Here is a 14,367-nt window from a genome sequence, read left to right on the forward strand (position 1 = left end):
GCGCCCCCTGCTGGACATCGGCCCTTACATCTCACATGCCAGGACCGGGGCTCTCGGGGGCTGAGACTGCCTGGGACTTCCAGCCTTGGGAGCGGGGAGAGGAATGAGTTCCCTCATCTTGGATCCAGCCGCTTTGGAGTTGGAGGCAAGTGCCTCTTTAAAAATACATAATAAAGTCAGAAAGACCTATGTTCCTGAGAATAACTTCTTGTCCTGCCTCTCCCACCGGGCCTGACCTATCAGTCCCACCCAGGAATGAGGAAATAGTGGTGAAGCTGTCCCAGGAATGAGCAGCAGCAAAGGGCAGGAGTTCAGGAGTCACCCATAACACCTGGTGACAGGAAAACACAGCAGCCTTGGGCTCCTTGGAACAGCTTCCTGCAGTGTTACATGAGAGCTCAAAAAGCTCTGGTAGCCCCTAAATATGGGTTGTCCTCTCTCCTTACCTGCCATAGTATAGGACTACAACCCCATGACTAGATACAGGACTCATTCATTCTTTCAATAAACATTTATTGAGCACCTACTGTGTGCTAGGTGCTGTGCTAGGTGCTGGGGATACATCAGTGACTAACACACAGTCCCTGTCCTTGAGGAGCTCACAGTCTATCGGAGGGGAAACATATAAACACGTAACTAAGGAGCTACCATGTGCTAAGTGCTACAGTAAGAGGTATATACAAAGTGCTGTGGGAGCCCAGAGGAGGGAGTAATACATCAGTTCCTGGGGGCAAGTATCGAGTCTCTTAACTCCATTAAACCATTGAGAAGGCAGGGATGTTGTTGCCACACGACCCTAGTTAAAATGAATGTCTCCCAAGGTTCTCTGCTAGCCCTCTCCCATAACTATGTCAGCACAGGTTAGTTTATCAAATTAGCTCATTTAACACTTTGAGTTAGGGAAGAAACTGGACAGGGAAGTTTCTTTAGGAGTACAGGAGTGTTCAAAACAGTAACAACTCGGGTGGGGGAACCATGAGGGCACTGAGTCAAGGACTGCAGGCCCTGGGCTGTGGAACACCCGGGGTGAGTGCCTATGCAGAGGAGGGGTTGGTGTCATCTACCTCAAAGTTTGGTCCTCATCGCTCACCAGTTCAATCAGTAACCATTTGCTCACTAGATGCTTGGTATGTAGTGTGCCCTGCTTTGAGTGATATAGTCACCCACCCCTCAGAAGATAACATGCTAATTTGGGAGACTAAATAAGTCCAGGTCATTGACAATTTTAAGTAACAGTTTGTGATTATAATAGAGAAGATGTCACAGGCTATTTGTGGTCAGTTGCCTAAAGAGTAGTAATTGCTATGAGTTTCAAATAAAGAACTCTGGGGAGTCAGCTCTCATGAATTGAGTCTTGAAGGATGAATAGGATTAAACTGGTATTAGAGGGGTTGGAGGAACATTCTGGTTGAGCAGAACCAAGTAAAGCAAGAACACAGGGAAACTCAAACAGGCTTGTTCAAAGGCCAGCAAGCCCATCGGTTTGGCTGGAGCAATACAGGAGGTGGGAGAAGCAATGTAAGAAGACAGCTGGTAAGTCAGATGGGACCCAGTGACAAAGTACCTTGATGGAAGGTCAAGGACTTGGGACTTTGTCTGAAGACAGAGATTATGCTAAGCTCAAAATACTTTTGGAACTACTGCCCTGAGCTCTCAAATGCCCTCCTCCAGGACCCTTGGACAGCCTCATGATTCAGCAAATGGTTTCTAATCGTAGAATGGATTAAAGTGGAGACCCTAACCCCTGGGCCTTGGACTGATACCGGTCCATGGCCTGTTAGGAACTGGGCTGCATAGCAGGAGGTGAGTGGTGGGCAAGTGAATGAAGTTTCATCTGTATTTGCAGCCGTTCCCCAGTGGTAGCATCACTGCCTCAGCTCCACCTTAGATCATCAGGCATTAGATTCTCATAGGAGCACCAGTCCCTGATGCCAAAAAGGTTGGGGACCACTGGATTAGAGGTTAAGTATTTTGAGTGTCACCCCTACCTGTAGGCAATGAGGATCCCCTGAATTCTTTTTAGCAGAGGAAGATCAGAACTGGTGCCCTGGCAGATTGGAGGGGACAAGACAGGTCACAGCAGGGCTATAGATGTGTCTGGGGAGGGGGATAAGCTCTGGGTAATTTGAGGCTCTGGAAATGTGGTGGAAAGGCCAGATTTGAAATATATAGCAAGTGGTGCTGGACTTCAGGAGATGGGGAGAGGATGGGGTCAAGTGAAGTTAACCATCAGATGACTCTGAAATGTCCAGCTTAGGTCAGGAAAATGGGGGCATCATTAATAGAAATAGGCAAGTCATGACAGCTTTTCGTTTTGTTTTTTTCTTGGCAGGGTTTTGTGTGTATGGAAAGACTTTCAAAATCAGCTTTCAGGAGAGGGGCTGTTTTTAAGGGCCTTGTGGGCATCTAGGTGGAAATGTCCAGCAGGACCATGGACATGCAAGCCAGGAGCTGAGGAGAAAAGTGGGGGCTGCAGCTCTAGATTTCTTACTCATCCCTGAAGAGCTGAGCCAAAGCCAAGAGGATGGATGAGACTCTTGGGGGATACTCATAGATGCGGAGCCAGCATGGGCACAGAACCGGGCTATGGAGGGCAAAGTTGAGTCTGGCTAGTGCTAGCGGGGATGAGAGGTAGTGTCCCATGCTGTGAGGGTTCACAGGAGCCAAAAACTTTGAAGACATTTGATGTTACCATGGAGACATAAGTGACCTTCAAATGATGAGTTTTATGGAGTTGAGGTGAAGGGGTCAGGGCCACCCATAACCCATGCAGCACCTTTATGCAAAAAAATTTCAAAGGTGTCTCTTTCCACCATCAGGAAATTGTCAAAAAAAAACTGATTTTATTAGAAAAAAAGCACTTTAATGCCAAGTGCTAGAATGTATAATCAATACACCTGCACAACTATATATGATTCCCTTGTGGGGGAAAACAAAAGTGGGAGAGGATGATAGTAGGCTTGGCAGTGACTAGGAGAGAAAGAAGAACAACCTGGGGAGGTAGTTAGATCAAGTGGATGGTTTTGCACTGAGGACACAGCCAAGGTCCTAAGGCATTGATTCACATTAACCAAATTCACCAGATAATGTAATTATTTCCAAGGTTGATATGTCTTAGCTCTTAGCGTTGCCCCCAAATTTGGCAGGAGAGAGGCAAGCTAATTCAAAGAAGGGAGAGGGGAAGATCCAGGTCCTAAGCTGAAGAGTTGACTTTAAGAGACAATTGGCTGACCCTTCCTCAGAGAGAGGAAAAAGGAAAGCAAGGAGCCATGTAGAGGCAGGAGAGGTGCCATGGGAGCTCATATCTGTTGGCTCCTGTTTTCTTGGTGAAGAAGGAATTGGTCAGGTGTGAAAGTTGGAGAACAGGGGCAACGGTCCACTTGAATGTCTGCTGTAGGCATGGTGGCGGCAGGTGGGTTGGCAAACTTACAAGATGATTAGAAGGTGGGCTGTGCAACGGGCACACATGAGCAGGAATGGAAGCAGACACAATCTACACTGCTACAAGCTACCCCCAGCAATGCCTGACAGCAGGAAAATATCAGGAGTGAAATGAATCAAGACAGAACCCAGGACTCAGGGTGTAATACAGGTGCAAAGAATGGTCTTATAGCTCCAACCCTTTATGCAAACATTTAAGTCAGACTTGGTGGCTGGGTCTGATTCTGGAGGGGCACTCGGCCCCTTTCTAACACTTCAGCACAGCCTTCTAGGGTGGCCAAGGTTCCAGCATGCTGACAAGTGTGTTGGGTAATGAGGCCGACTCCAGGAAGAGGGCCTCAGTCTAGGCTGGGGGCTGCTCACCAGCGCTGAGTTCTTTTCCCTCTCTTGTGCTTTTATCCCACTCAGCCTTCTGCCCCTAGAACTGCATCTGTTCCAACACACACGCCAATCAAAGCTCTGCTACCCTGGACCTGCTCTAGCTCTGTGACATCTCTCTAGATTTGGGGGATCCAACCTGCACCCCCTAGTCTCAGAGCAACGGAATTTTGGTTTGTACAAAGGGAACTAGAGAATGCTTTTCCCTAAAACAAATCCTCACCTCTGCAACTGACCCACAGAGAGACACATGTTCTTGAATATCTCATAGGTGCACCCTCGTTCTAAAGAAACAAAAATACAGACCCATGAGTACACTCAAAATACATACCGAGATATTCACGTATGGGATAGTAAGTTCTCTGTAGAGGGAACACAGATGGTGAAATACAACCAGGCAAATTAGGGCTCCTCCCATGAAGCCCCTGCACCCTCCATGGCCACCACCTTCTCAAGAGATTATCCCTTCATCACCACATCAATCCATCACCCCTGATAACAACATATCCCTTAATACTCTTGAAGGCCATGGTCTGACGCCAGGAATGCTCAAACTGGGCATAGCTTGGCCATAGTGACATCAGGCAGGGGTGGGTGACAAAGAGGATATGGTGTATTAACATCTCACCAAAATTTAAGGGCAGGTGAGCTATTTAAGTCAGTCTCTGCTAGAGGCAGTCCATATGAAAATGCTGCTCAGCTTTTCCTGGCAGGTCATACTTTCCCCACACCTCTGTTTATATGTCGTGGGGCTCCATCTTAATGAGGGAAGTGGGGTTAAATGGAGAGAAGGGGGCTGAGGTTGGGGATCTAGTCAGCAGGCTCCCAGATGTGCTCACGCTAGGCTCAGCCATAAACAGGGACCCTGAGCCTGAGGAGAGCTCAAGTTCAGCCACTGGGGTCAGCCCAACAGTTGGGCGGCTGGGAGGAGAGAAAGTCTGGTTTCCCAGATGGCTTGGATTGTGGGAACCCCTTGAAACCACGTGGGTTGGAAGTGGCTGAAGGTGAGCCTGATCCCTCAGGAGCTCCCTCAGGGTCTCTTCAGGAACCAGCAGTCCCTCCATGGGGGCCCCGGTCACCATGCCCTGCACATATGAGGAGGGCCTCAGTGGCCCCTCCTTGACCCCAGGAGCTGCTGTAGCACTGGAAGTCCTGATGAAGGCAGCAATGACAGTCCCAGGGGGCTGAGAGCTGGGCCCTGTTGCTCCAGCCCCTGTGACTGGGGGTGCTGCTGGATTAGTCGGATGGTTGGGCCCAGCCAGAAGTTGGGGGAGGCCACTGAGAATCAGCGGAGTCCCCGGTGCTGCCACCTGGCTCTCTTGGAAACTGGTGTTCAGGGGGAAGGAGGCCTGCAAAGTGAAGGTGTCCTTGAAGGTGTCCTTGAAGGTCGAAGCAGGTGGAACACTCTGGAGAACTAGCTGGGTTGAAGCAGTAGTACTGGTAGAAGGCCCGTTGGTCAGCACTGTGGTTAGCGGGATTGTCTGCAGGGTCAAGGCTGAGCTTGACCCCACAGGGGCCACTCCTAGGTGGATATTGCTGGGTACTGACGAAGCACTGAGAAGAAACAGACAAGAGATTTGGTTAAGGCACAAGCATCTCCTAACTGGCTAGAAAGGAGGGCACAGAAGGAAAGGAGCTGAAGGTGTTTTATTTCTTCATTGTGACCACGGGCAAGTTGCTTTTCCTCTCTTGACCAACAGATGTCCCCACTGGTTTCCCAGGGATTCTGCGAGGATCCCACAAGACTGGACATATAGCAGAGCTTTGCAAGAGGTTGAAAACTGAGGCCCCCCCTCAATCTGAGGTATTATGGGAAGACTCATAATGCCTTGCGTGTCCTTACCTCACGGCTTTGGTGAGTTTGGCCTGGCCCTCAGATGGAGAGACAAACACAGTGGAGGTAGTGGGGCTCTCCTCATCTAGAGACAGTCCTAATTCCAGACTCGCAGATGGCTGTAGACCAACGTGCTGAACCCTCGGCTTTTCCCAGGGAGGGCTACTGTTGCTCTGGGAGGCAGACCTGCATGAAACCCTGGAGCTGGCTCTCCGAGCAGTGCTCATGGAGGAGGCAGTGGCAGTGGAGGCCTGAGGGGATGCCTCTTTGACTTCACTTCTCTCATCTTCATCTTCGATCACCACTAGGTCCTTGGGCATCTCCTTAAACTGGTACACCAGCCTCTGCCCTTCAACTTTGGCAAGAATGCCCCTTTGGTAGTAATATCTGGGAACAAGGAGTGGGGAGTTAGGGACATACCACCCTCCAGGGCAGAGCAGGCATGAGGCAAAGAGTGGCCAGGGCCAGACAGGAGCCCACGGGCAAGAGCAAGAGACTCTTGGACTTGGAAAGCTTTTATGAAATTTCTGAGATCTCCCATGAGGACTCAAAGGATCCAGAAAAAGGAGTTTCAAATACCAACCCCCACCCTGCTTTGGGGTAGAGGATAAGGGGTGAGTGAAGGATGATGGGAAGGGATGGATAGATGATGGGGGATTTAGCAGTCCCCCAGCTGAGACTAACTATGGGTAACTCTGGCCCATCTCCCTAGGTCCTTGGCTTGAAGAATGTGAAGAAAGCCTTTCTTGGGGATGGGAGGCCCTAAAATGTTCTCGTACTAAAGGAAAAAAAGCTAAGACAGAGCTACAAGAGGGAGGAAATTTTTCCTCCCAGAGGTGGCCTGGGGAATGGGTTTAGGGGTATGCAAATAGCAAAGTTAGGAGACCCTAAAGTGGGAGGGCCTCCTTGCACATAAGCAGAGCTTGGTGACTCAGGGCAGGGTCCCCCAGCAACTCCTACCTTAGTGCCCGCCCCATTGTCTCATAGTTCATGTCAGGTTTGTTTTTCTGCTTCCCCCATAGCTTGGACACAGCTTTGGAATCCACCAACTTGAAGATGCCTTTCTCTCGCTGGGTCCACTTGATGTACTTGGGGCAGGTATTTCTGTCTTGCAGAAGTGCCAGGAGGAACTCCCACAGATAGATGGTGCTGCCTGCAGAGGGGAAAGCCAGTGAGGGGTGGCCCCGGCTCTTTTCCCACCTCACCTGACTCCCAGCCCTACCTTTGCCATCCTTAGATTTCTTCCGAATGGGGATGCTGGGGTCAGTGACAGGTGAGGTACTGCGGGTGCCCTTTGTCTTCCGGACTGTGAGGAGAAGGTGAGAGCAGGATGAGGCTGAGACCATGACAAGAGCTCCAGGGCAGGCTTCCAGGAAGGAGAGCCCAGAGCTTATCAAGTTGGGAGTGACAAGACAGACAAGAAAGAGCCAGGTCACCAGGGCTGGTGGTCCAGGATCACTCTCCATGGCCAAAGCCCTCAGGTACGTGCACCTACCCAATGGTCCACCTGCATTTTCAGGCCCCAAAGGTAAAACAGAACACCACTACGGTGTGGGGCAATGTAGTGCATGCACACATTGTTCTTCTAAGTCACCCTTAGAAGAATAGAACTCATCTACCCTAGTTTTTGAAATGAAAAGACAGCCTAAAAGTGAAACTGCAGGTAACTGTGGCATTGGAGTTTTGGTTGCCACGCTGACAAGGAAGTATCATCCAGCCATCACCCAAGTAAATCAATAACACTGGGGCTTGGGAAAGCCCAAAGTCCTCTCTCATATACAGTCTTGGCTCCATGAGTGCCCGGAAGGAAGATAAGCACATGGCAGTGGCCACCATGGGACGAGGGACTGGCCAGAGGGCCAAGACTGGTGTCTGAACAGCCTAAGATTCAACATGTGTCTGTGAGCCTCTACCCATTTACCTCTAAGGTCTCCCTCTCCTACCACCCTCCCCATTGAAGCCTCTCTCTCTTCCTCTCCCTCTCCCTCTCTCCCTCTCTTACTTCTCTTCTTTGATTTTCCAGTCTTCTTGGCACCTTCCTCTCTGGGGACCTTCTCCTCCAGAGGATGCCCCTCCTGGTCACCAGCGTCACCAGCTCTGTTCAGGGCATCGGGCTCAGAGACAGGAAACAAGTAGTTGGGCAGAGTGACGGCTGGAGCAGAGTCTGAGTCTGGAAGCATTTCGGAGGTGTTGACTGCAAGAATAAAGGCCTGAGGTGGCTGAGGCCCAGTGCAGGGTGGGAGCATGGTCTCCCAGCACTCAAGAGTACGGCAGGCTCCCAGAGAAGGCAGAGTTACTGTTCCCCTCAGCCCAGACACAAGATACACCTGAAAACGCCTCATGTGTCTTGCACCATGAGGAGAGGAAACATCTGCAGAGTTGTGGGCATGAGCCAGCCCCAATCATGGCTGTCACATTTTGAGCCCACTACTGCTGGTGAGAAAGTTCCAGGTGACACCCAGGGTAAAGGGCCACCTTGATTTAGTCATTCACTCATTTTTACAACTGGAAGGGGCCTTAGACAAAATTTAATCAAATTCTTCTGCTTTCTTGATGAGGAAACTTAGACCTAGAGATGGCAGGGCATGTGCCCAAGTCACACAGCAAGTTGGTACCTGGTACATGTACGCATTCAGTAACTATCTGTTGAATCCTGAATGAATATTAGTGACAGAGCTAGGATTAGAAATGCTAGGACTCTTAACTGGCAGCTTCAGGGCTTTCTTTCTTGCACTGTATCCCAGCTCCCCCTTGGGAAGGGGCAGTTAGGGCCAAGGAGTCAGAGCAAATGTTTGAGGGGTTCCTGAGGGAGAAGCCTGCCTTGGGGGCCTTCTGGTGACTGAGGGCCAACGTCTAAGAACAAGGAAGGGATGAGGGGGTTCCAAGCCTGGTACATTTTAAAATAAGCCACACACTGCATAGCCCTCCTGGGAGCCCAGTAAGAGAGCAGACGGGCCTGAAAAGTCACTCTGGCCAATAGTATTCAACCTTTAAAAGGAAGGAAATTCTGACATGTGCTACAATATGAACAGGCCTTGAGGACATTATACTTAGTGAAATAAGCCAGTCCCCCAAAGAGAAACACTGTATGATTCCACTTATATAAGGAGTCAAATTCATAGAGACAGAAAATAGAAGGGTGGTTGCCAGAGGCTGAGGAGAGAGGGTAAATGGGGAGTTGTTGTTTAATGGGTACAGAGTTTCAGTTTTGCAAGATGAAAAGAGTTCTGGAGATGGATGGTGATGATAGCTGCACAACAATACAAATGAACTTAATACCACTGATGAATGGTTGAGGTGGTCAATTTCATGTATATTTTACCACAATTTAAAAATCGGGAAAAAAGTGACCCTGGCCATCTTTTCCTTGTCTACAGTGCCCTCTTGCCCCCTCCCATTCCAGTCACAGCTCAAGAGCATGTTTATGTGTATGTTGGTGGGTGTGGGTACACATGCCTGCATGTACATGTGCCTGAGAATCCGATACACAGATGCAATCTTTTAAAATGCCATTTTGTGTTGCCTTGAGTTAAGACACCGGGGTTCAAACTTACAGATCTGCTTCTCATCCAGGATGTTGTTGGGAGACTCAACATTGAGCAACACTTCAGTGGCTGACATGGTTTGTGAGGTTGCTTCATTGTCATCTAGTTCCAGGTTCCATGGTGGGAAGGAAGAAGAAAAGTTCTCTCAGGGTACAGGGCAGGGGGTACAGCCATAACCAAGGCCAGCCCAGAGAGTGGTGCTAAGGAGCCAAGAGATAGCCAGAAAGGGACCAACGCCTCTCACCCTAATCTTCCACCTTCTCTCTACACCCACCCCAGCCGTCTCCACTCCTCATTGTTCCCCTCAATCTTAAAAGATCACGAATCCATTTAGATGTCTCTCTTCTAGAAGTGGTACTACCTTTTTGTTTGTCCTAAGAGCCCCATCTAATTTCCAACTGTTGGGGCCTTTGCCCTTGCTGCATGTATCACTAGAAGCAATTGTGGAATACTGTTCCCTGAAGACAGAATCCCTTTCTCCACCTCCACCACACGTTCCCTGCCCAAGAAGGGGACAGACCTGCTACCAAAAAACTACCCTCCAAGATCTGATCCTGCGTCATGCACAAGGTCCTGTCCGTTATGATGCCATTGTGAACGTCATCCAGTTCCAGTCCTGAGTAGAGATGCAGTAATTCAGGGTAGGGTACCTGCTCCACAATCACAGCTGGGAACACTGAGGGGTCTTCCAGCTGTGGAGAAGAGAGGGATCTGGTTCAAGACCTATCTGCCACTTCCAGGAAGCCCACACTACCAGAAAATCTGATCCTTCTTACAATTCCTAATTCTTAGAGTCCTCAGAGGCTGTCCTTCGTATGAGATGACATTACTCTGGGTCCAACCTCACTAAATGATACTTTGAGTGGATTCTTAATTAATAGCGATGGGTTAGCTCTGTACTACCTGTGCTAAACCAAGGGCAGGCAATGTTAATTGGTTGTAGTTACGAGTTAATCCATGGCCAGGGTTGGTGCTCAGTCTAAGAGAAGGGTTAGGCTCATTCTGAGGCCAATGGGAAAGGATTACTCAGTGGCAAGGACAAGGGGCTTGATCTATAGCCAATCCTGACTCAGCCTACAGTCAGGATTGGGTACCAGAGTTAGGGGTTCAGATTGTGGACATCTTGGGGCTCGGTCTGTGGCAATGAAGATGGAAAAAACAGGGGCATTATAGAGGTAGAAAAGTAAGACCCCAGCCCCTGCCTGGGTTGGAGAGACTGTTCCAATTTCCGGCTTGATTCAATGAGTACATAAGGATGTTGTTCATGTTAAGGGGGAACGCGGGAGGAAGAGGGGCAGGTTTTTGGAGAAAGGTAAGGGGTACCAGTGTCTGAATATGGTGAGTTTGAGTTACCTTAGAGATATTTAAAATGGAGATACCTCTGAGGGAGTAAAAAATATGTTTCCAGGAGCTCAAAAGGGTGGTTGCTAAATCCTTTGGAAGGGATAAAATTATCGGGATGAGAATTCGACCCCAGGAGGACATAGCTGTTCTAAACTCAAACAAAGCTAAAGAAAAAAGGAGTGTGGTTTTTCAAATTTAAATTTTTAAAAAATTATGTAGAGAAAGAAATCTATCAGCATGCTCATAATTATTATATTTTGGTTGTGGGACTTGGGTAATTTTTTCCCCCTTCTTTCTACTTTTCTGTATTTTCCAAATTTTCTTTCATGGGACTGTTAATAATTTCTTCATGGAAAAAGAATGAGAATGCTTAGTCTTGCCTAGTGTTCCTGAAGGATCCAGAGTAATAAACACTGATAAAACTCCTTTGAGTTGGGCAGTCACCCTGGCTAGAGCAGTTTCAGGGGAGTGCTGGGGTCCCAAGGTACATTACAATGGATCACAAAGAGGACAGACTGAGGCAGGCAGTAGGGTATAGTGATTAAGGTCATAAAGTTAAGAGCTATCTGTCCAATATGATAGCCACTAACCATGAGTAACTATTTAAATATAAATGCATTTTTTTTTCAAGATTAAGAATCAGTTCTTCAGTTGTGCTAGCCAAGGTTCAAGTGCTCCATAGCCACATGTGACTAGTGGCCTCATACTAGATAGCTCAAATATAGAACACCTTTAGCATCTCAGAACATTCTATTGGATTATGCTGATATAGAGCCAGACTGCCTGGGTTTGAAACCAAACACTGCTACTTACTGGCAGTATGACCTCGGGCATTTTACCTAACCTTTCTGGTGCATCAGTTTCCTCATTTATAAAATTGGGGTGATCATATTATGGACCCCATAGGATTGTTTAAATGGATCAATATATATAAAGTACTTAAACAAGGTCTGGCAAAGAGTAGGTTCTCATTGTTTTAGGTATCAGGGGCTTTTAGGAGACTGGTAACATTTTATTTCTTAACCTGGATGGTGAGTTCATGGATGTTCATTATATAATTATTCTTTAAGTATATATACATGTAATACACACACGCATATATGTGATTTATGCACTTTTTTGTATTAATGATACATTTTGCAATAAAAATTGTTTCCTAAAACGAGTGAAAGAAGAGAAGTAAGAATATAAACACAGAGGGTGGAGACTATGCTGGGGAGAAAAAACGGTGCTAAAAAGGTGGTATTTTGAAGGAGGTGGGTGGAAGAGAGGCAAGGTTTTTTTTAAGGTTGGGGAAACCTGAAGATGTTCTAGGTTTAGCAGAAAGGTCTAAGAGGACTAAAAGATATGAGAGAGAGGAGGTGATCGATGGCTTGAGGTCTTGAAGGAAATAGGAGAGATGAGGTTAGGCACAGGCACGGAAATTACCCTTGGAAGGAAGAGGGACACTTCCTCCTGCCAGGTCAGTAGAAAGGAAATAAGAACAGTGCTCTTATCAATAAAAGGGAGGATAAAGGGAAACGGAGGGCATCCTTGGCTTTGAGGTTCTCTGTGAGTTGGGGGAGAGGCTGTCTGCTGAGGGTGGAAGGGCACGTGTGGTGTCGGGAGATACAGGGTTGAGAGCTTCTATGAACAGCCTCTATGAAGAACAGAAACAGTTGCTAAGCAGGCTAGAAACAAGCAAAAAATGACCAGTAGCATTGAGAACCCAGTTAAGGTTATATTTTTCTTACTTTCTCATCCCATAACGCTTTCCACAAGGCTAGGCAAACCAGAGGTGTTCAATAAAACTGAAGACCCAGGTAGACAGAAATTACAATGTGCTCAAAGCCCACTAGGGGGCAGCCTTCTGTAGGCGGCTAGAGATAAGACAGTATTCCATCCTTGCAAGGATTTAGGATAGAGAGCATCAGAATTAGGCTGAGATCCAGTTGAATCTACTCTTGGTGAAGATGGAGAGAGATGGCAACCAGATAGGGTAGGGGACAGGACTTGCCTAGGTGGCCAAACTGAGATCAGAACCCAGGATTGCTGACTCCTAATCTTTCATTCCTTCTACAGTACCTGGTTGCCTCTTCTCCAGTTTGTGAAAAGAAGGGAGTGAAGGATGGCAATGAGTGTGACAGGACACCATCCAATGGGTATAGCTAAGTGCACAGAAAATATGCTCTCTTAGCCCCAGTGTAGGGCAAGGTATGGAGCAGTGGGGGCCCAAGCATCTGAAGTCTGTCCTATTTTCCAACTTCCTCCCACCTAAAGACCCCCATTTCCAGTTTATCCTGAATCTCAGATTGAAGCTGCAAGACAGTTATGGAAAGATTCACCAACCAAGCTAGAGACATGAGTCTGAAGGTGCCACTGATTGGACTCTGCCCTGCAGTTCTAGCCGGCGATGTTCACTCTTGCTATGTGGTTGTTCCAACAGTTTCTTACTATGGCACTAGTGGTGAAGGGAAGTGACTGAAAAGGCACAGGAAGGTCAGCGCACACCTGTGCATTCAGCCCACGTTGCTGACTGGCCAACAGCTCAGGTGATGTATTTAGCAGCTGCTTGGCTGACTTGGTGACTGCATGTGTCCTGTAGTTGAACGTGGGCAACTGGCTCACTAAATGACCACCCAATGATTACTGAATGGACTCATGAGTGACTAGCTAGCACACAGTCTGGCTGGCAAGCAGACCCAGTGCCCTGAACCAAGTAGGTGCTTGATCAATATTTGCTGACTAGCTAGCTGGCCAGCTGGCTGGCTTACTGGCTGTCTGCCTGCCTGCCTGTGTCTATCTGATCAAGCTCTGTTCTCTGGGGCCGTACCTGGTGTATATCATCCATCCCGTTGCTTGCAAATTCAAATATCAGGTCACTAGACTGCAGAGTAATAGCCATGCTGTCTTCTCAGAGCTGACAGCAGGATTCGCAGGGCTCTCTGGAGCTGCGGGGTTTTCTTGACGAAGAGATGTTGCTCAGGTACCTTGGAGCTTAGAGCCTACCCTGAGCCACAGCAGAATATGGGGTGTAGAGAGCTGGAGTAGGTGGTGATCTAAGCCAGGTTCAAGGCTGCAAGATGGGCTGGACAACTGCAGGAGTAACCTAGAGAGAAGGAAGAGATGGGGGCAGTGAGTAAGTCACCTCCCTTGAGCTCTGTTCCCAGGACAGCTGGTGAGCCAGAATGACCCTGCCATGCCAATGCAGACTGCCAGAAGAGGGATGGCTGAAAAGGGAGGACAATGGGAGAAGACCAGGAAAGGAGAAAAAAGGAGGTAGGTAACGGAAGGAGGAAAAAGAGGAAATTAACTGAGTCACCTCCAGTGGGAAGTGGCCAGGCCTCAGCGCCAGTCTGAGTCACCAGCATTTGTACCTGAGCTGGCCTTGAAGATACATAGCCTCCCTCCCATCCTTCCCTCACTCTTCTGGAGAAGATGACAGATATAGGGACTCTGGTCTCTCTCCACCCTGAAGATTAATCTCCAGGGTGCAGCTACAAGGAAATTCAAAGCCTCATGAATGGAGCAATAGCATGAAAAATCCCTAAAATTCCCTTGGCTCAAGAAAGAATCTTGTGGCGGGGGAGGACCCACAGGTGTACAGGGTACTCTTCCATACTCTGCCTAGCTCAGTTTAACTCAGGAGTGAGGGCCACCTAGCTCTCAAGGGCAGAGTCTACAGAGGAAGAAATGTCTCACTGTGAGGCTTGTGTTGTCGGCCTGACCCTGCTTGTGGGGATGGGACTCTCAGACATGGCCACACCTCCAGAGAGCCTGGAGACAGAGGGACAAGTGGGACATACGCTGTGTGCACTTGTCACCACTCTGCCACCACTGCTGCTT

General features: G+C 48.4%; 1 protein-coding gene across 8 annotated transcripts in view; it reads right to left on the minus strand.

Annotated features, from left to right (window-relative positions):
• Positions 1-496: 496 nt before the first annotated feature.
• ELF4 (E74 like ETS transcription factor 4) overlaps positions 497-14,367 on the minus strand; it is a 36,905-nt gene continuing 23,034 nt past the window's right edge. For 2 of the 8 annotated variants that reach the window (XM_039864972.1, XM_039864971.1), the window contains exons 2-9: positions 13,355-13,630; positions 9,719-9,890; positions 9,208-9,300; positions 7,656-7,847; positions 6,876-6,959; positions 6,614-6,806; positions 5,663-6,040; positions 497-5,373 (exon numbers count right to left, since the gene is read on the minus strand). In XM_039864972.1, the coding sequence (XP_039720906.1) occupies positions 4,557-5,373; positions 5,663-6,040; positions 6,614-6,806; positions 6,876-6,959; positions 7,656-7,847; positions 9,208-9,300; positions 9,719-9,890; positions 13,355-13,426 (2,001 nt within the window). In that variant the 5' untranslated portion in view covers positions 13,427-13,630 and the 3' untranslated portion in view covers positions 497-4,556. Of the gene's footprint in view, positions 5,374-5,662; positions 6,041-6,613; positions 6,960-7,655; positions 7,864-9,207; positions 9,301-9,718; positions 9,891-13,354; positions 13,631-14,367 lie in introns of all 8 variants that reach the window. The other 6 variants (XM_039864969.1, XM_039864968.1, XM_039864973.1 and 3 more) reach the window with 5 other exon arrangements.

This window comes from Pteropus medius, unplaced genomic scaffold, assembly GCF_902729225.1.
Source record: "Pteropus medius unplaced genomic scaffold, Ma_sr-lr_union100, whole genome shotgun sequence".
Lineage (NCBI taxonomy): Eukaryota > Metazoa > Chordata > Mammalia > Chiroptera > Pteropodidae > Pteropus > Pteropus medius.